The sequence below is a fragment of the Lepidochelys olivacea genome, assembly GCF_965140295.1.
Source record: "Lepidochelys olivacea isolate rLepOli2 genome assembly, chromosome: 12".
In the NCBI taxonomy this organism is placed as follows: domain Eukaryota; kingdom Metazoa; phylum Chordata; order Testudines; family Cheloniidae; genus Lepidochelys; species Lepidochelys olivacea.
In genome coordinates, this window is record NC_140422.1 from 2,537,649 (window position 1) to 2,559,826 (window position 22,178).

At 45.2% G+C, this 22,178-nt stretch overlaps 1 protein-coding gene across 1 annotated transcript in view; it reads left to right on the top strand.

The window, feature by feature from the left end:
• The window catches only part of HYDIN (HYDIN axonemal central pair apparatus protein), a 454,160-nt gene that overhangs the window by 104,580 nt on the left and 327,402 nt on the right, over positions 1-22,178 (top strand). Inside the window, exon 6 of the mRNA XM_084644216.1 lies at positions 6,676-6,875. Coding sequence (XP_084500342.1) covers positions 6,676-6,875 — 200 coding nt within the window. The remainder of the gene's footprint in view (positions 1-6,675; positions 6,876-22,178) is intronic.

Here is a 22,178-nt window from a genome sequence, read left to right on the forward strand (position 1 = left end):
GGAATTGGTCCTGCTTCGAGCAGGGGGTTGGACTAGATGACCTTCTGGGGTCCCTTCCAACCCTGATATTCTATGATTCTATGATAACTGCCAACCTTGCTAAGGATCTGATCCAACCCAACTGGAATGACTGGGATACCCTTGTCACTGGGCTTACCATCTCAGCACAACTACTTCTTCAAACTGGTTTTGCTAGTCAGCTGCTGTAATGAGCAGAACAGGCTGTGGTAATTTCTGGCAAACTCTGAGTTCTCACTTGTGGTCCCTATAATCCAGTGCATGGAATTATTCCCTTTCACAGTGTATCGAAATAGGAGCATCGGATATTTTTACCACAATTGCTTTGCCATTGAGTCTTCCTGAATATTTGGGTGCAGTAAAATAAAGTGCATTGGTTGACGCACTTGCAAACTGACAAATAAGTCACACCACTGGAATTGGAAGTCATTAGAATATTCTGTCATACTATATTACATAATGTAATGTAAACATTTTAAATGCATAATGGCAGACCATTTTGTTTTTAAACTATTAATCAGAGGCTTCCATAGTGCTGTGATTGTCGATGGATGCATGGATTAGAGAAAATGGGACTCACAGGAAACCTGAATTCTTTTCCTCCAACAAACTGATAACCTTCCTTAGCACTGCTGTTCTTTAGTATTCCAATTCCCCTGCTCCTTCTTTCCTTCAAAGATAATCACCTGACATCCCCAACACTAACCTGGACTTTCTACCATTATCTGTTTCTCCTCAAAACCCAATTATCTTCTGGGTCTCTAACCCTCAATAAGGAACTTGAACGTTGCTGGCATCTCTGGACGTCTGAGTCTCCGCAGATCTGTTGCAGTGTATGCACACACCGTCCTCCTTCAGGGCAGGACAGGGTGGTGATATAACCATGGTTACTCTCCCTGGCGGCCCTTGGGGTGACCACGGTACGGCCCAGAGGCCGGGGTTACAGCCTAATGGCCAGAGTGAATATGGCGGCCCTCGGACACAGGGCAGAGTCAATATGGCGGGGAAAGGTGGCGGCTTTCCCCTGGGGGCGGGGTGTGACGGCCTGGGTAGGAGGGCCTGGGCCCGCCCGACTCCACTGAGCCCCGACCCAGAGCCCTACCAGTGACGGAGTGGTCCGTCACTGGGTGAGCGGGGAATCCCACCAAAACACGCTGACCTCACTCAGGTGGGAGATACCACTCTATCTGCCGTCCCGACTGGGAAAACCGAGAAGTCTGCTGCTTGCCAGGAGCTAAGATTCGTGATGTGACGGAGAGACTGCCGAGACTCATCAAGCCCTCGGATCGCTACCCCTTCCTGCTTCTCCACGTGGGCACCAATGATACTGCCAAGAATGACCTTGAGCGGATCACTGCAGGCTACGTGGCTTTGGGAAGAAGGATAAAGGAGTTTGAGGTGCAAGTGGTGTTCTCGTCCATCCTCCCTGTGGAAGGAAAAGGCCTGGGTAGAGACCGTCAAATCGTGGAAGTCAACGAATGGCTACGCAGGTGGTGTCGGAGAGAAGGCTTTGGATTCTTTGACCATGAGATGGTGTTCCAAGAAGGAGGAGTACTAGGCAGAGATGGGCTCCACTTAACGAAGAGAGGGAAGAGCATCTTTGCAAGCAGGTTGGCTAACCTAGTGAGGAGGGCTTTAAACTAGGTTCACCAGGGGAAGGAGACCAAAGCCCTGAGGTAAGTGCAGAAATGGGATACCGGGAGGAAGCACGAGCAGGAGCGTGCGAGAGGGGAGGGCTCCTGCCTCATACTGAGAAAGAGGGGCAATCAGCAGGTTATCTCAAGTGCCTATACACAAATTCAAGAAGACTGGGAAACAAGCAGGGAGAGTATAAGTAGGGGCATTGCCAGCAGATCAAGGGACGTGATCGTTCCCCTCTATTCGAGACTGGTGAGGCCTCATCTGGAGTACTGTGTCCAGTTTTGGGCCCCACACTACAAGAAGGATGTGGAAAAATTGGAGAGAGTCCAGCGAAGGGAAACAAAAATGATTAAGGGACTGGAACACATGACTTATGAGGAGAGGCTGAGGGAACTGGGATTGTTTAGTCTACGGAAGAGATGAATGAGGGGGGATTTGATAGCTGCTTTTAACTACCTGAAAGGTGGATCCAAAGAGGATTGGATCTAGACTATTCTCAATGATAGCAGATGACAGGACAAGAAGTCATGGTCTCAAGTTGCAGTGGGGGAGATTTAGGTTGGATATTAGGAAAAACTTTTTCACTAGGAGGGTGGTGAAAGACTGGAATGCGTTACCTGGGTAGGTAGTGGAATCCCCTTCCCTAGAAGTTTTTAAGGTTAGGCTTGACAAAGCCCTGGCTGGGATGATTTAATTGGGGATTGGTCCTGCTCTGGGCAGGGGGTTGGACTAGATGACCTCCAGAGGTCCCTTCCAACTCTGATATTCTGTGATTCTATGAACTGGAAGTCCTGGCAAAGTCAAGGAATTATAATGTGATTGGAATAATGGAGACTTGGTGGGATAACTCACATGACTGGAGTACTGTCATGGATGGATATAAGCTGTTCAGGAAGGACAGGCAGGGCAGAAAAGGTGGGGGAGTTGCAATGTATGTAAGAGAGCAGTATGACTGCTCAGAGCTCAAGTATAAAACTGCAGAAAAACCTGAGAGTCTCTGGATTAAGTTTAGAAGTGTGAGCAACAAGGGTGATGTCGTGGTGGGAGTCTACTACAGACCACCGGACCAGGGGAATGAGGTGGACGAGGCTTTCTTCCGGCAACTCTCAGAAGTTTCTAGATCGCAGGCCCTGGTTCTCATGGGAGACTTCAATCACCCTGATATCTGCTGGGAGAGCAATACAGAGGTGCACAGACAATCCAGGAAGTTTTTGGAAAATGTAGGGGACAATTTCCTGGTGCAAGTGCTGGAGGAACCAACTAGGGGCAGAGCTCTTCTTGACCTGCTGCTCACAAACTGGGAAGAATTAGTAGGGGAAGCAAAAGTGGATGGGATCCTGGGAGGCAGTGACCATGAGATGGTCGAGTTCAGGATCCTGACACAAGGAAGAAAGGAGAGCAGCAGAATATGGACCCTGGACTTCAGAAAAGGAGACTTTGACTCCCTCAGGGAATTGATGGGCAAGATCCCCTGGGAGAATAACATGAGGGGGAAAGGAGTCCAGGAGAGCTGGCTATATTTTAAAGAATCCTTATTGAGGTTACAGGGACAAACCATCCCGATGTGTAGAAAGAATGGTAAATATGGCAGGTGACCAGCTTGGCTTAACAGTGAAATCCATGCTAATCTTAAATACAAAAAAGAAGCTTACAAGAAGTGGAAGACTGGACAAATGACCAGGGAGGAGCATAAAAATATTGCTCCGGCATGCAGGAGTGAAATCAGGAAGGCCAAATCACACCTGGAGTTGCAGCTAGCAAGAGATGTTAAGAGTAACAAGAAGGACTTCTTCAGGTATGTTAGCAACCAGAAGAAAGTCAAGAAAAGTGTGGGCCCCTTACTGAATGAGGGAGGCAACCTAGTGACAGAGGATGTGGAAAAAGCTAATGTACTCAATGCTTTTTTTGCCTTTGTCTTCACAAACAAGCTCAGCTCCCAGACTACTGCACTGGGCAACACAGCACGGGGAGGTGGTGACCAGCCCGCTGTGGAGAAAGAAGTGGTTCGGGACTATTTAGAAAAGCTGGACGAGCACAAGTCCATGGGGCCAGATGCGCTGCATCCGAGAGTGCTAAAGCAGTTGGTGGATGTGTTTCCAGAGCCATTGGCCATTATCTTTGAAAACTCATGGCAATCGGGGGAAGTCCCAGATGACTGGAAAAAGGCTAATGTGGTGCCCATCTTTACAAAAGGGAAAAAGCTAATGTACTCAGTGCTCTTTTTGCCTCTGTCTTCACAAATAAGGTCAGTTCCCAGACTACTGCCCTGGGCAGCACAGCATGGTGAGAAAGAAATGGTTCAGGACTATTTAGAAAAGCTGGATGAGCACAAGTCCATGGGGCCAGATGCGCTGCATCCGAGAGTGCTAAAGGAGTTGGCAGATGTGATTACAGAGCCATTGGCCATTATATTTGAAAACTCGTGGCGATCGGGGGAGGTCCCGGACGACTGGAAAAAGGCTAATGTAGTGCCCATCTTTACAGAAGGGAAGAAGGAGGATCCTGGGAACTACAGGCCAGTCAGCTTCACCTCAGTCCCTGGAAAAATCATGGAGCAGGTCCTCAAGGAATCAATTCTGAAGCACTTAGAGGAGAGGAAAGTGATCAGGAACAGTCAGCATGGATTCACCAAAGGCAAGTCATGCCTGACTAATCTAATTGCGTTATATGATGAGATAACTGGTTCTGTGGATGAAGAGAAAGCAGTGGACGTGTTGTTCCTTGACTTTAGCAAAGCTTTTGACATGGTCTCCCACAGTATTCTTGCCAGTAAGTTAAAGAAGTATGGGCTGGATGAATGGACTATAAGGTGGATAGAAAGCTGGCTAGATTGTCGGGCTCAACAGGTAGTGATCAATGGCTCCATGTCTAGTTGGCAGCCGGTATCAAGTGGAGTGCCCCAAGGGTCGGTCCTGGGGCCGGTTTTGTTCAATATCTTCATAATGATCTGGAGGATGGTGTGGATTGCACCCTCAGGAAGTTTGCAGATGACGCTATACTGGGAGGAGAGGTAGATATGATGGAGGGTAGGGATAGGATACAGAGGGACCTAGACAAATTAGAAGATTGGGCCAAAAGAAATCTGGTGAGGTTCAACAAGGACAAGTGCAGAGTCCTGCACTTAGGACGGAAGAATCCCATGCACCGCTGCAGACTAGGGACCGAATGGCTAGGCAGCAGTTCTGCAGAAAAGGACCTAGGGGTTACAGTGGGCGAGAAGCTGGATATGAGTCAACAGTGTGCCCTTGTTGCCAAGAAGGCCAATGGCATTTTGGGGTTTATAAGTAGGGCCATTGCCAGCAGATTGAGGGACTTGATCGTTCCCCTCTATTCGACACTGGTGAGGCCTCATCTGGAGTACTGTGTCCAGTTTTGGGCCCCACACTACAAGAAGGATATGGAAAAATTGGAAAGAGTCCAGCGGAGGGCAACAAAAATGATTAGGGGACTGGAACACATGAGTTATGAGGAGAGGCTGAGGGAACTGGGGATGTTTAGTCTGCGGAAGAGAAGAATGAGGGGGGATTTGATAGCTGCTTTTAACTATGTGAAAGGATGTTCCAAAGAGGATGGATCTAGACTGTTCTCAGTGGTAGCAGATGACAGAACAAGGGTAATGGTCTCAAGCTGCAGTGGGGGAGATTTAGGTTGGATATTAGGAAAAACTTTTTCACTAGGAGGGTGGTGAAACACTGGAATGCATTACCTAGGGAGGTGGTGGAATCTCTTTCCTTAGAAGTTTTTAAGGTCAGTCTTTACAAAGCCCTGGCTAGGATGATTTAATTGGGGATCAGTCCTGCTTTGAGCAGGGGGTTCGACTAAATGATCTTCTGAGGTCCCTTCCAACCCTGATATTCTCTGATTCTGTGACTCGCTCACCCTCCCTGGGTCACTTCCTACCATAGTTCCAGAAGTTGCTGTCTGTAGGGCATCAGGGTCTCCAAGCTCCTCAACATGGATGGTTCTCTGGTGCTCCTTAGGCTCCAGGCCTCCAATCCGGCTCGTAGGGTCTCTGGCTCTTGCAGGCAGGGGCTGTGGTGGCTCAGCTGGTGCTTCAGCCAAAGGTCCTTCCTCTCCGGCAGTCAGCCCAGAATGAGCTGGGCTGCTCCCTTTTATACTGAGGCAGCAGTTGGAGCATGCCCAGCATGGCCTGAAGGCTGGGATTTCTGCCACTCATGGTGTAGGGTTAACCCTTCCCTCTCCAGTGTGGGATATGCACACCCCATCACAAGACCCATCTGTCAGGTCTAGGATCTGAGATACACAGTGTATCCCCAAAACACATGAAGTTACATCAGCCACTGAGTCTTGGCACAGACCACCAGCCCTGATGAAAGATATCCTACAGTGGGACTGTTGGCAAAGGGAGGGAGGGCCCCTGTGGAGCTGGGGAAGGATCAAGAAACACAGGATGTTGGGAAGAACAAGAGTTATCGTGTCCAGTTTGGGGGAATCAGAGTGGGAGATCCCAGCTGAGGCACGGGATGAGGAAGAAAAAGGATAGGATGGTTAGGGGGTTTAGAGCTCAAAGAAAGATCTGGTATCCTTGTGAAGTGTCAAGGAGAAGGATCGGAGTGAAATTAACTTGTGTCACCATCTTAACTGTATCAAAAAGGCAATTAGGATTAGGTGAAGAACATGCTTGCAGTTGCTTGCTTTCAATATATGTACTTTCACTGCGTTACCATTGCAGAAAAATTGGTACTGTTTTTGAATGTCTCTATGAAGAGGATTGATCATAAATCATAGTAGTAGGGAATAGTGCTATTTTGCTCACACCTGAAACACTGGGAGTAATTCTTGTCTCCAGTTTGGGAAGAATACATTGTAGAAAAACTGTTAAACCATGATACAAAGAGTGAAGGCCACGGCACCCGAAATGCCTTAATGTTCCCTTCTTGTAAGTATGGATTCTGTTGTCCATGAAGCCAGTTGGATTCCTTCTGTTGCTCGCTTTGTTGTGGGAATGATGCCTGAGTTTACCAGACTGACGTGGTATGTGTTATTTCCCCGTAGGATTACATCCACCAGGTAACCTGCATCACAGAAAGAGAAAAGTTTATTGTGCCTATCCGAGCGATAGGGGCTCGGGCAATACTGGACTTCCCTGACCAACTGAACTTCTCCACCTGCCCCGTCAAGTACAGCACTCAGAAAACTCTGCTGGTTCGCAACATTGGCAATAGAGAGGCCCTCTACAGAACCAGCCTTCAGAGGTAAAGGGGGCTCTGGTTTGTCTTCATGTGCTTCACCTCGCTTGCTAAAGGCTGTGTTAATGCAGGGTAGCAAAGAGGAACTGAGCAATCAGATAACGTGCACATTGCAGCTTAGAGCACACCAGCTGTTTATTGTTACTTGCTGTGTGATGGAGAAAGTGTTTGTCTGAGACTCCAACCCTTGTCCATGGTGAGTCGCAGAGTTTTAGGGCATGCTGTTGTGTGTGCTCCATGGAAATAGCATGCACCAAACCTGTCAGATGAAAAAGGAAAAAATCTTGTTGCAGCCCTATAGTTAAAGATACAGATAGGAGAATGGTAGCTAAGTCCTTCTCCCGCTATGGAGTCTATGGGTAGGAGCTGTTGTCAGTTGCTGAATGTGGGTGTGTTCTCTCCGTGTGCTGTACCGGCTCTGGCCAGGTAGCCAGTACAGCAGACTCTGATCAAACTGCCCAGGAAGACCACAGACTTGGTTCAGTAGTGAAAACACTTGGCCAGGTTTACTGTCAATGAAGCACGGTCCTAGTGCCCAGGCTCAATGGTTATAGGTACACTAACACACGTATACTCATTACAATGGACCAGTTAAGTGAACTGCGGGATTTTTCATTCCCACCATGGCCAGACAAAGACACCCCCCTGTGATCCCTATTTTATACACTGATACAAACAAGTTACGTATTGCCCCTCTGATGTGGTTAGTTACCACCCTTTAGTTGCACCTGTTCGTTGGATCAAAACATCTCTATCCATCACACTGTCATCCTGACTTTATTTTTAAGAGGGGTCAGTGTGCCCTTGCATCATCTTCAGGGAGTGACAGGGAGTGTGTGTACACCATAACCTTGTATTGGGATGTTCTGGTACTAAGTGCTTGTGTTTTCGCAACGCCTTGCCAAGTTCATGTATTGGATAGTGAACCTGCAAGCATCTGCTTTGTAAAAGGGTTTTGCTCATAGCTTGAGCCTTGGTAACTTTGCTTTATCTCAGCAGGGTCTGTCTTTAGTTCAGGCCTTACACCATGCCACTTATGCCAGACCTGTCTCAGGCTCTCTCTTTCTACTAGAGAAGCTTGTCAATCAGAGTCCATTTCTTGTCAATCAGACTCCATTCTCCAGATTTAGCTGCAATAGCTATTGTATGGTAAAGAAATACCAACTGAGTACTAAAACTTCTTTAAAGGTGCTTATCAGCTCCACGCCCCACCCCCGCATAGATACACCATAGATTATATTCATGTTAAACTTCACTAACTATGTATGTCAGTCAGTTCCTAGGTCAGCAATCAACTAGTTCAATCCTGGTTTGCAACATGAAATTGAATGCATTGGAAAACTTTTTTTAATAATCTTGAACTGCAAGAAAAATCCAGCTGACTGTTATGAAAGTGCATGTTGACTGTGTAAAGATGAATAGCTGATAAGATTTCTCTTGTAGTCAAATAGTTGTGGGGAATCTGTCATCTTTTGCATTTTATTACGAATTTTCCAAAACCAGACTGGATTTTCAAGCAGAAAATTTACATCTTTGACTACAAACAGTATTTTGTGCTATTTAAAAAGAGAGGCCACTCTGCTGTTCAGGTTCCTTTTAAATACTTATCTGCTCTTTCAGCATTGCAGCTGCAGCAGGGTTTTGTTTTTTTAAGTGCCAAAAATATTCAGTGAAATGTCAAAAAGAGCTCTGCAGTGAAAACACTAAGAGAGATTGACCTCCAAGCAAAGCTGACAACCCAGTTGGAGGGTCAGGCCAATACACCACTGCACAGGAAAATAAACCATTTGCTGGCAATTATATACGAATAAATATGTCTAGGCAGACTTTCCCCGGAGACAGGCTCTTTTTCTGTTAACAGTATGGGGGTTGATTTCACTGCTGCTCGGGCTGCAGTAGAGACCGTGATGGTGTTACTAACAGTACAGGTGATGGGGATAAAGTTCAATTTGACACTGGCTCTTTTGCATATCAGCAGTAGTAACTTGAGGATGGTGATTGACTGTTATCTTTGAGCATTCAGACTTGTGCCAGGAGCTTCACAAATAAATGAGAGATGTGTTCCCTGTCCTGGAGAGCAGACAATGAAAATATAAGATGGTATGCAATAGTGAGACCAGCAGCGTGGCGAATAGGGGACGGTAGCCAAGTACACACCTGAATTCTGCTAAGTATGTGAGCACGTGCTTAAGTCCATCTCTGTTCAATAAAGTGACTAAGCACATGCCTAAAGTTAAGCATGTGCTTAGTCTTTGCTGAATAAGAATGGACTGTTGAATTGGGGCCATAATATACATTTCTTGGATGTGTCTTGAAGTGCCCTTAATGTGTGTCCGTTAGAGTTCAGTGAATAATTATTTTTTTTGTTTTGATGGCCAAATTGGGGGCAAAAAGTTCAGTTAACTTCTAATCGAAACAGAATTTTTTCATTTTTTCTTGCTGAAACCAAAATGCTGGAAAAAATATGTTTGGGTGGAAAGAAAATATTTTGAGTGGTGATTGGGAAATACCATTTTGGAAGTTTTTGTTTTCAGAGTTTTTTTTACTGAAACTATTTGCACAAATTCAGATCAGATTTGGCAGTTTCAGTGGCCCAGAACAGCATTTCCCAGCAAATTTACTAATCACTTCCCCCAAAATCACCCAACTTTAATATACATGTGTGTGTATTTTTACATATACATATATATTAAAAATTGAGGAGTTCAATTTGGTGGAATGGAACTGGTGTGGTGGAATAGAACTGGAGTGATTTGTAAGGGCATATGAATGTATAAACATAGGGAGGTGTCCTGGTGTCTTCCCCCTCTCTTTTTGTCATTGATAAAAGCAGAATAACGAGTTTCTCTTCTGTGATATTCAGCAAGATAAATGTCAAGGGCCAGGAACTTTGAAATGAAAATGGTGCCTCAGAGCAAATCTCAGCGCACAGCTTCCCGTTTTCATCTCAGCCTTCTTTGTTGTTGGCGCTAAAACCACTGTGCTGCGCTGCCTTGTAGGGAAGGGATGTTGAATTTCAAAGATGAGCACTTGCCTTTAGGAGCTTCACCACAAATCTCCTAAAAGTTTTAGCAAACTCTCATGCAGAAAGAGTTATTGATGCTTTACTGTATTCTGATTCATTGTTATGATGAGTATGCCCATGACCCCAGCTCCCTACCCCCACTGAGCACAGGCAGGCCCCTCCCTGAGCCTCTGCCCATACCCTCACCGTACCCCCACCTGTGCCTCATGGCCATGAATAAATTTAGACTGGAAAATAGGTTTCTAACCATCAGAGTAGTGAGGTTCTGGAATAGCCTCCCAACAGGAGTAGTGGGGGCAAACAACTAACCTAGTTTGGAAATGGAGCTTGATAAGTTTATGAAGGGGATGATCTGATGGGGTTGCCTGCTGTAGCAGGGGACCGGACTCGATGACCCAGGAGGTCCCTTCCAGTCCTAAATCCCTATGTTTGTCACAGCTGCAGTGTCAGAAATCCCCTTTAATCACTCAGTGCACTTCCAACACTTCCTCCTCCTTCTCCCTGATGTTCTGGAGAGCAGGAGGGCATGGTGCTGCCCTGGCTTCTCTCCTCTTTGTTGACAATGTAGTGCCAACATTGTGCGGGAGCTTAGCTGGAGAAAGTGGCAAAGTATGGTTCTGTGGGTCTCAGAGCATCTTTTCCCCTACGCCTGAGGCCAGAACACAGGTCATGTTGAGAGCTGCAAATCACCAGGCTCATTCTAGGAGAGAACCATGCTAGAAAAGAAGAAATTCAAGGCGACTGATCCCCTTTCCAAACAGAAAGACACATTGAGTCAAATTCTTCCATCATGCAACTCCATTGATGTCACTTGAGTTACATGAAGGTTGAGATTGTCCCATCAATGGTCAAGCCAAGGGAGAAGATGTCTACCGAATCAGACCAAGACCACAGGCAACCAGGAAACAGAGTAAGTGGAAGGTTGATCAGCTGCAGTAACAAACAGTGATTCTGAAGAAATGATAAAGATGATCAGCTCATCTTCTCTCTTCAGAAGCTTCCTCTTAGCTGTCTCTCTGCAGAGCTTCTTGTCTCTATCAGGGAATGATGCAGAGGACAGTTAGGGCCATCACAGTATTCAAGGATCCTTCTGGGATATAGTTCAGCCCCTTTGATGCTGAAGAAGAGCTCCCAAAAATGGAGGCTGGAGGCAGAGAAGAGATGGAGATGTGGAAAGGGAGAAGCTGAAGATTCTTTGCAGGATTCTTCTGTGATATGATGGAGTGTTGGCTGCTCTGCTTATCCCATCAAAGAGACCTGTCTAACTGGGACAATCTTATTTCTTGTCTTGGTAACAGTACCATTATTAAAATTAACGTATGTGCTCAGATTAAATTATGGTTTGGGATTCGCCCCTTTTAGGTCCTAATGGAGGCCTGGAGGACATTCAGTCACTAGTAGGTTAATGCAACTCTGCTAGTGATTTCTCAGGGTCAGCAGGTGATTTTTTAATGAAATAAAAAGAATGGAAAAACCAGTTTTCAGCCTAACCTAAATTATTGTATTGTGAAGAACAGGTTTGGACACTGATAATGAGAAAGCAAAGACATTTTAGGAGGGAATAGAGAAAAAGGCAAATAAAAAGGTTATTGATGAAAGGTATAATATGGCTTGATAAGAAAGATATTGTTGCACCTGTGTGTGGTCCATGCATCTCGCAACTGGACAGATATTGAGGGTTTGGTTTAAAACCTAAATAAATTAATTGAATGTTGCCAACGCCACTTCCTCTTGTTAGTTACAATCCTAAATTTATAGCAGTGGTATTTGGGTTTGGCATCTTGATCAGATAGATACATTTGGCCAGCTCTTTAAAGAAGGGAAACTGATGACTGGAGGAATCAAGCTAATTATAAACGTCAAAATACCCTTTTATGTCATAACTTAGAAATTCAGTATTGGTCCCTTTCCAGTGTGGAAATAGGGGCCAGATCTTTGGTATCTAGCTCTGTTGAAATCAATGGAGTGAGGCTGATTGGTACACGCTGAAGCTCTGACTGTGATTTTTGTTGACTGTAGGGAGCCTTCTAAACTTAGGCAGGTAAAATGGAGACAGTAGATCAAAACCAGAATTTGAAAAACAAATCAAATAGCTAAGTATATAAAGACACATAATACATCAAAAGTAGGAAAGTCATGTAAAGGAGAAAAAATAAGATAGTTGAAGATTTTTCAATATCCAGGGTCACTGGTGATCAGTTTAAAAGGATAGATTATCCAGAACCAGTATGGTTTTTAAGACCAATGCACAATTAATAAACTAAAGGCTAAAGTTTAATCTGACATCTTCATCTTAGCTGACCATTTGGCCGTTGAAATACATTCCCAGCTGGGGTGTGTAGCCTACCGTCTGTTTTATTATTTATGAACTATAGAAACCAAACTGATGAATTGATTTAAATCAAGAAAAGTTTAGGTTTAACAATGGGGCTCCCATTCCCCAGACCTGGAGACCTGGGATGCCTGTCAAAGGTAATGCACTCAGGCTTCAGAGAAAAAAGGCGGGGGAGGCAAAGCACAAGACTGTTTCTGCTGGCTTACCTCTGCTAGGTGGCTACAGACTGCGTACAGCTCAGTCACAGTAGCGAGGCCCCAGCCTGAGGGTTATTGCCTAATACAGCAAGGCGTAGTGGCCTCCATCCCCGCTTGAGAGTGATAGACCACTACACTTCCCTTCCTCATCCAGCCATCTACATAGGCAACTTTAACAGCCATCCCAAAGACTGGGGATACTGCTCAAATGACACAACCGGGGAACCGATCACAGAATGGGTCTCCCTCGAAGACCTCCACGTGCTCTATGATCCGAAGCAATCCAGATCTTTTCGGTCTGCAAGTTGCACAATGGATCGCAGCCCTGACCTGTGTTTTGTGACCTGTAACAGCACAGGTATTCCACTGGCCACAACAAGAACCATTTTAAGTCACTTCCCACATAACCAACATTACTCAGTTATCCTCCAACATTAGTTGAAGACAGGGATCATGTTTGTTGATTTGTGTTTCCCTTCATCCTCTCCCCTGGTTCTTGTCACGCATATGGAAAGCAGACCAGAAGTCCAAAGTGCAAGCAATGTGATTTTTATTGGGGTTAATTTCCAGCAGGCATATGTATACTATAATTCAATTCTGCAGAGCCCTGTTTCCCAGTGTTCCCACTCCCCCCTTCTCAGCAGGCATAATTATAACTGAAATGCACACCCATAGTCCCACCTCTTACAACTTATGGTCATGTTTCGTTTTGGGGCTCATCTGGCTAGAGTCTTCCGTCCTACCCCTTTTGTACCCCATGGGAGGGGTAAGGAATGAGGTTGTACTTTGGTCAGGGGCAAGCATTTCTCTGGTCTTTTAGTGTTTTACTGGTTGCTTGACCTTGCCTTGAGATAAGGAGTTGAGGCAGTCTTCAAGTGTGCACTCATATATTACATTCCCGCCATGCCTGAGAACACTTTAACTGCTTTTATCTATTTTCATTATATTAACAAACCCATCTGGTTTAGGCAAAAGCAACATTTACAGTGTCTCTTTGGTTTTAGTAAAATCCTTTTGTTCATACATATTAGTAAAAATATATATATATATCCAACACCAAACAGACAAGCGGAACTCAAAATACTATCTCAGGCAAAACTTACAGGCCTGGATCCTACATTGGCACTAATACAGTAAACAATTTGTCCTCTGCATACAACACTGTCTGGAGACAGGGCCTCCTCCTCAAGATCTCCCGTGTCATTCACTGCTGGCGAACGAGCTGTCTCCTGGGAGCGATGACCGGGGACTGCAGCTTTAAGGTACACCGTAATGGCCAGATCAGTAGTCCAAGAACTCTTAACTGAAGCATCCCTCAGGGCTTTATCCTGGCCCTGATACTTTTTAATCTATACACTGTGGATATAGCAGCAATGGAGTTGAGGAAATTTGTGTATGCGGATGATTTTGCCCAACTGTTCAGCATACAAGCTTCCATACCATCAGCTTCACCCTAACCCAAAATATTAGCATAATGGCTGATTATTTCCAATGCTGAGAACTTAGGCCTAACCTGAAAAAAAACATGGTAACCACTTTCCATCTCAACAATAAAATAATTAATACCAAACTCGATGTGCAGTTCAGTGGTGAGAGTGTCAGCCACGAAGCTAACCCAAAGTATCTTGGCGTTACACTGGACTGGAGTTTGATCTTTCAATAACACATCGAGAACACCCACGATAAGGTCAGATCTCATGTTGTGCTTATCAGGAGATGGCTGGAACATCATGGGGCCCCAGTACAAGGACCTTATGATCCGCAACAATTATTTTGGTATATTCTGTGGCTGAATACTATGTGCCAGTGTGGTCTCACAGCAGTCTTGCTAAACTCCTTGATACTGAATTCAGTAACGCCATGCGCATAGTGTCAGGAACACTCAAATTGACTCTGGTTGACTGGCTCCCGGTCCTATTGCACATCCATCCTCCACAGATTAGAAGTGCTTCCTAGACATCTCACTTTCTCAAACACATCAATGCAAACATAAGGATCCCATTGCACGATGACCTGCAGAAGCCGCCAAAGACAAGATTAAAATCCCGCAACCCTCTATGGAACTGCATCAAGACCCTTACAATCAACTTCAATGCTGATGCTCAATGGAGAGCCACAAGGACTGTTTCAACTACTCAAAACAAACAGCTCGTCGATGACCCTGCCGAGGAATCACTGAGGTTTTGATTTATCTTGGACAGGCTGATTCAAATTGAATCGCATCAGGACATCTCATGGGAGATTGGGACAAACCCTCTTTAAATGGAAAATGAGGCAAACACCTGTATGCGACTCTGATCACCAGACACAAACAATGAAGCACATCATATCCGACTGTCCTCTTAGTTCTTTTGCCAGGAGCCTGAGGACATTCACCAGTTCACTGCTGTGGCAATGTGCTGGCTATCAAATCTAGATTTACATTTGTAGCTGTTGCTATTGACCTAAACCATACGAAAGAAGAAGGCTTCCTGTGGCTTCCTGCCACAGCCTCGCCAAGAAGCCTCTTGGTGAGGCTGTGGCAGCAAATAAATCAATGGGGACACAGCTGTCTGACCAATAGATGGCTGGCACAAACAGTCCACTACAAGAGTGCTTTAACTTAAAGCTGCACTTTATTTAGTCTCTAGCACTTACACATGTCTGCAACAGGTTAGTAAAACACTCCAAAAATTAATAATTACTAAAGTCTGGAGTGGTCTTCAAGTGGTACAATGACAGCCATCCGATTGGCCCATCTTTCAGCTGCTGTTGGGGACCCTAAGATGTGTCCACAAAGTTTCCCTGAATAGTCCAACTACCCCATACTTTTTCTCCTTATTTATTTGGGTTAGAGTAACAATAACATGTCAATAAAAAAAAATGAAAAGGAGTACTTGTGGCACCTTAGAGACTAACCAATTTATTTGAGCATAAGCTTTCGTGAGCTACAGCTCACTTCATCGGATGCATACTGTGGAAAGTATAGATCTTTTAATACACACAAAGCATGAAAAAATGGGTGTTTACCACTACAAAAGGTTTTCTCTCCCCCGACCCCACTCTCCTGCTGGTAATAGCTTATCTAAAGTGATCACTCTCCTTACAATGTGTATGATAATCAAGGTGGGCCATTTCCAGCACAAATCCAGGGTTTAACAAGAATGTCTGGGGTGGGGAGTAGGAAAAAACAAGGGGAAATACGTTACCTTGCATAATGACTTAGCCACTCCCAGTCTCTATTCAAGCCTAAGTTAATTGTATCCAATTTGCAAATGAATTCCAATTCAACAGTCTCTCGCTGGAGTCTGGTTTTGAAGTTTTTTTGTTGTAATATCACAACTTTCATGTCTGTAATCGCGTGACCAGAGAGACTGAAGTGTTCTCTAACTGGTTTATGAATGTTATAATTCTTGACATCTGATTTGTATCCATTTATTCTTTTACGTAGAGACTGTCCAGTTTGACCAATGTACGTGGCAGAGGGACATTGCTGGCACATGATGGCATATATCACATTGGTGGATGTGCAGGTGAACGAGCCTCTGATAGTGTGGCTGATTTATTAGGCCCTATGATGGTATCCCCTGAATAGATATGTGGGCACAGTTGGCAACGGGCTTTGTTGCAAGGATAGGTTCCTGGGTTAGTGGTTCTGTTGTGTGGTATGTGGTTGCTGGTGAGTATTTGCTTCAGGTTGGGGGGCTGTCTGGAGGCAAGGACTGGCCTGTCTCCCAAGATTTGTGAGAGTGTTGGGTCATCCTTCAGGATAGGTTGTAGATCCTTAATAATGTGTTGGAGGGGTTTTAGTTGGGGGCTGAAGGTGACGGCTAGTGGCATTCTGTTATTTTCTTTGTTAGGCCTGTCCTGTAGTAGGTGACTTCTGGGAACTCTTCTGGCTCTGTCAATCTGTTTCTTCACTTCCGTAGGTGGGTATTGTAGTTGTAAGAATGCTTGATAGAGATCTTGTAGGTGTTTGTCTCTGTCTGTGGGGTTGGAGCAAATGCGGTTGTATCGCAGAGCTTGGCTGTAGACAATGGATCGTGTGGTGTGGTTTGGATGAAAGCTGGAGGCATGTAGGTAGGAATAGCGGTCAGTAGGTTTCCGGTATAGGGTGGTGTTTATGTGACCATCGTTTATTAGCACTGTAGTATCCAGGAAGTGGATCTCTTGTGTGGACTGGTCCAGGCTGAGGTTGATGGTGGGATGGAAATTGTTGAAATCACGGTGGAATTCCTCAAGGGCTTCTTTTCCATGGGTCCAGATGATGAAGATGTCATCAATAAAGCGCAAGTAGAGTAGGGGCAGCGTTGTTCTAAGTCAGCCATAAAAATGTTGGCATACTGTGGGGCCAATTAACTTAGGCTTGAATAGAGACTGGGAGTGGCTAAGTCATTATGCAAGGTAACCTATTTCCCCTTGTTTTTTCCTACGCCCCCCCTCAGACGTTCTTGTTAAACCCTGGATTTGTGCTGGAAATGGCCCACCTTGATTATCATACACATTGTAAGGAGAGTGATCACTTTAGATAAGCTATTACCAGCAGAAGAGTGGGGTCGGGGGAGAGAAAACCTTTTGTAGTGGTAAACACCCAATTTTTCATGCTTTGTGTGTATAAAAAGATCTTCTATACTTTCCACAGTATGCATCCGATGAAGCGAGCTGTAGCTCACGAAAGCTTATGCTCAAATAAATTGGTGAGTCTCTAAGGTGCCACAAGTACTCCTTTTCTTTTTGCGAATACAAACTAACATGGCTGTTACTCTGAAATAAAAAAAATGTAAGCAAACAATTTCAAAGTTTAAGCAAGAGGTTTCCTCAAACCATTAGACAGATATGTTTTTGCAGAGTCTGCATGTCTTGACGGCCCTGACAAACACATCCCAAAGGGCAGATATAGATAAGCTTTCGTTTTTTCTAAAACACATACCTCAACAATTTCAACAGAGATCTTATCGGGAAGGACAGAGGGTCAGGCTCCCCACCTACTCCTCCTCACTGCTTCCTTAGTTATTCTAAGGCTGTTGCAGAGGCCTGCTAAGAGCTACTGATGTAGCTACTTTTGGCCATATGCATGATAATCAATATTACAATTATCGGTAGCAGCCAGGCATCTTGCTGGTCCACCAAAATCTCCCCATACAGTGGCAGACATTGGGAATACCCATAACGGAATCCCTTTCCATAGCAGAAAGAAAAGGAGAACTTGTGGCACCTTCATGCAGCCGATGAAGTGAGCTGTAGCTCACAAAAGCTTATGCTCAAATAAATGTGTTAGTCTCTAAGGTGCCACAAGTCCTCCTTTTCTTTTTGTGGATACAGACTAACGCGGCTGCTACTCTGAAACCTATCTCTAGCAGGTATCTGATGGTAGGTACGCTGACCTGAACACTTCTGGCAGCAGAAGCAATCTGTGTACCCTTGAGAAACAAACCCTCAGCTGTATAGGAACAATTAATTTGTGACATTTGATCCTTCCTGACTGGTTCCACTCAGCTGTCAGTGAAATGACTTGTTCGCCTTTAATACACTGAAGAGCAAAACTATGTTTTAGCTCAGGAGTTCTCAACCATTTTCTTGCTGAGGCCCCCCTCAACATGCTATAAAAACACCAGGGCCCAGCAGCGGGGGGGAGGGGGAAGAAATTGGGGCTCCAGTCCAAGGGGGACCCTTGGGCATAGGTATGGTTTTACTTTTATTGGGGTGTGGGGCAAGAGCTGGTGAGGCTTGAGCCAGCTCCGCACAGCAGTGTCCAGGGAGGGAGCACCACCTCCGCCCCCTGACTCACTCAGGAGGCCACCAAGTCTGTCTGGGCTGTGGGGGCCCTGTCAGGGTTCCCTCCCCACTCTGAACTCTAGACTACAGAGATGTGGGGACCTGCATGAAAGACCCCTGAGCTTATTTTTACCAGCTGAGGTTAAAACTTCCCCAAGGCACAAATTCTTTGCCCTTGGAGGGTACGCTGCCACCACCAAGTGATTTAACAAAGAATCAGGGAAAGGACCACTTGGAGTTCCTATTCCTCCAAAATATCCCCCCCCCCAAGCCCTTACACCACCCTTCCTGGGGAGGCTGGAGAATAGTATCCTAACCAATTGGTTACAAAGTGATCACAGATCCAAACCTCTGGGTCTTAGGACAATAGAGAAGTCAGTCAGGGTCTTAAAAGAAGGACTTTATTAAAAAAAAAAAGGTAAAAATCACCTCTGTAAAATCAGGATGGAAAATAACTTTACAGGGTAACAAAAGATTCAAAAACACAGCAGAACTTCCTCTAGGCTTAGTTCAAAGTTACAAAAAAAACACAAATAAATCTCCCCCCAGCAAAGGAAAAATTCACAAGCAGAACAAAAGATAATCTAACACGCCTTGCCTGGCTTTTACTTACAATTTTTGTAATACGACAGACTTTTAGGATGGTTTATAGGAGAAGGAGTTTTCTGACCTGATGCTTCTCTATTCACAAGAGAACACACCAAACAAAGCCTTCTGCCCCCAGATTTGAAAGTATCTTCTTTCCCCATTGGTCCTTTTGGTCAGGTGCCAACCAGGTTATTTGAGCTTCTTAACCCCTTACAGGTAAGGAGGAATTCTAGGCTACCCATAGCTGTATGGTTATGACAGGCCCGGAACCAAAAAATATAACTCAAAGTGGGGACTCAGTTCAAAAAGTTTGAAAACCACTTGGGGTGCAGGGAGCGGGTAGCTGGGGCTGTGTGCTGGTAAGGGAGTAGCTCAGGGTGCAGGGAGGGGATAGCTTGGGGCTGTGTGAAGGTAGGTGAGTAGCTAAGGGTGCAAGCAGGGGGTAGCTAGGGGCTGTGTATGGATGGGGCTGGGGGGTCACAGTGCAGCTCTCAGCTTTGGGGAGGAAGGTGCTGAGGCTCCTGGCTTTGGGGGAGGTTTGCCAGCTTCACCCCACAACGCTCCCAGCTTCAACGCTGGGGCTTGGGGCATCGGGTTTCAGCGGTGGAGCTCCTCGGCCCCTCTGAAAGAGCTCGCAGACCCCCATTTAAGAACCCTGTTTTAGCTGATGCCTAATCATCGGAATTCAACTCCCTCCATCACATTAAAGAGCAGTTATTAGGGAACCCGAGACAGCTTTCACCAGTCATAGGGGTTCATGGGATCCAACCATGGCAATTGGAATGCAGATGAACTACTGCATTTGGCAATCCAAGTATATGAACATTGGGGCTCATAATGGCCAGTGCTGCTTTCCCAATAGCAAACAGTCCAAGATTCCTCACTCAACTTCTCGGGATATATCTGCACTGCAGCTGAGAACCAGCCTCCCAGCCCGGGTAGCCAGAGTTAAGCTAGTGAGACTTAAGTTACTGCGCTATACATAGCAATATGAATGTTGTGGCTCCTTTGCAGACTTGGGCTGTCCTGAGCAGGGGCCCAGGGGGTCTTGGGAGTGCGAGCTGTTACCTGATCCGTAACGTCCATGCTGCTATTTTTAAGTGCACTAGCTCAAGCCCTGCTAGTGGGAGTCTGTCTATCTGGGTGAGCTTGAGGCTCACTCTCAACTGCAGTGTAGACGGACCTGCAAGCTCCAGTGCTTCTCCCATTGAAATCAGTGGCAAAGCTCTCACTGACTAATGGCCCTTAATTGGAGCTACTTATCCTTAATGAGCAAAAACTCCAGCAATTTCATCAGCTGTCTATGGGTTCCTATCAATAATGCTCCGTATGTGCCATGCTCCAATTGTTCACCTTGTTTTTATATATGAATTACATTTCAAAACCACAGTGAGACACTCCAGACTGTGCTTTTCAGGATGATAATTTAACTACCAGCAAAATAATAAAAACAAATAGACCTTGGTCCTTTCAGAGGATGCTATAAGCCCCTCCCCCCACAAATCAGGCAGTCCTTGCCCAGAAATGCATTTCACCTGACTTATCCAGAAAATGATTCCAAGACATTAAGATGTTGAGACTTCCCTTTGATGAACCAGGAGTCCCTTGTTATGTTCTGTCTCAAATCACCATGTTTTTATGTCAATATTAATGCACAGCAAATTCTTATAATGACTTCTAACACACTGGAAAGAGCTTAAGCAGTCCAAGTACTTCTAGTAAGCATAGCCAATGTTCTTTACAGACTCACTTAGCAAGCACTCTTGATTCCTGCCATCCAGAATTACAACTTTCATCACTTGTGCTTAAATAGAGAATCTCCCATTAAATTCACTTACAATTAAATCCTCCTGTTAATGACACTTCAGTTACCTAGAAACTCAATTGCTGAGATTGTAATTGAAGTATTCTCTTCTCTTGTTTGACTTATTTACATGCTGAGATACCACTCTAGCTACAGTTTTGATCTTCATTGATTCAAGGCCTTTACTTCTTAGAATTAACTGTAACTGAAATACCAATAGGTTATGATCCTTCTTAAATAGAATCAGGATATTTTTAAAATTGAAACAATGAAAACGATAGATTAAAAACCCCATTAATCATTCCCTCCTTTGGTCTCCTAGCAGTCTCATAGACTCATAGACATTAAGGTCAGAAGGGACCGTTATGATAATCTAGTCTGACCTCCTGCACCCACCCACTCTTGCAATAAACCTCTCACCTATGTCTGAGCTATTGAAGTCCTCAAACCATGGTTTAAAGACTTCAAGGTGCAGAGAATCATAGAATCATAGAATATCAGGGTTGGAAGGGACCTTAGGAGGTCATCATAGAATCATAGAATATCAGGGTTGGAAGGGACCCCAGAAGGTCATCTAGTCCAACCCCATGCTCAAAGCAGGACCAATTCCCAGTTAAATCATCCCAGCCAGGGCTTTCTCAAGCCTGACCTTAAAAACCTCTAAGGAAGGAGATTCTACCACCTCCCTAGGTAACGCATTCCAGTGTTTCACCACCCTCTTAGTGAAAAAGTTTTTCCTAATATCCAATCTAAACCTTCCCCACTGCAACTTGAGACCATTACTCCTCGTTCTGTCATCTGCTACCATTGAGAACAGTCTAGAGCCATCCTCTTTGGAACCCCCTTTCAGGTAGTTGAAAGCAGCTATCAAATCCCCCCTCATTCTTCTCTTCTGCAGGCTAAACAATCCCAGCTCCCTCAGCCTCTCCTCATAACTCATGTGTTCCAGTCCCCTAATCATTTTTGTTGCCCTTCGCTGGACTCTCTCCAATTTATCCACATCCTTCTTGAAGTGTGGGGCCCAAAACTGGACACAGTACTCCAGATGAGGCCTCACCAATGTCGAATAGAGGGGAACGATCACGTCGCTCGATCTGCTCGCTATGCCCCTACTTATACATCCCAAAATGCCATTGGCCTTCTTGGCAACAAGGGCACACTGCTGACTCATATCCAGCTTCTCGTCCACTGTCACCCCTAGGTCCTTTTCCGCAGAACTGCTGCCTAGCCATTCGTTCCCTAGTCTGTAGCTGTGCATTGGGTTCTTCCGTCCTAAGTGCAGGACCCTGCACTTATCCTTATTGAACCTCATCAGATTTCTTTTGGCCCAATCCTCCAATTTGTCTAGGTCTTTCTGTATCCTATCCCTCCCCTCCAGCGTATCTACCACTCCTCCCAGTTTAGTATCATCCGCAAATTTGCTGAGAGTGCAATCCACACCATCCTCCAGATCATTTATGAAGATATTGAACAAAACCGGCCCCAGGACCGACCCTTGGGGGACTCCACTTGATACTGGCTGCCAACTAGATATGGAGCCATTGATCACTACCCGTTGAGCCCGACAATCTAGCCAGCTTTCTACCCACCTTGTAGTGCATTCATC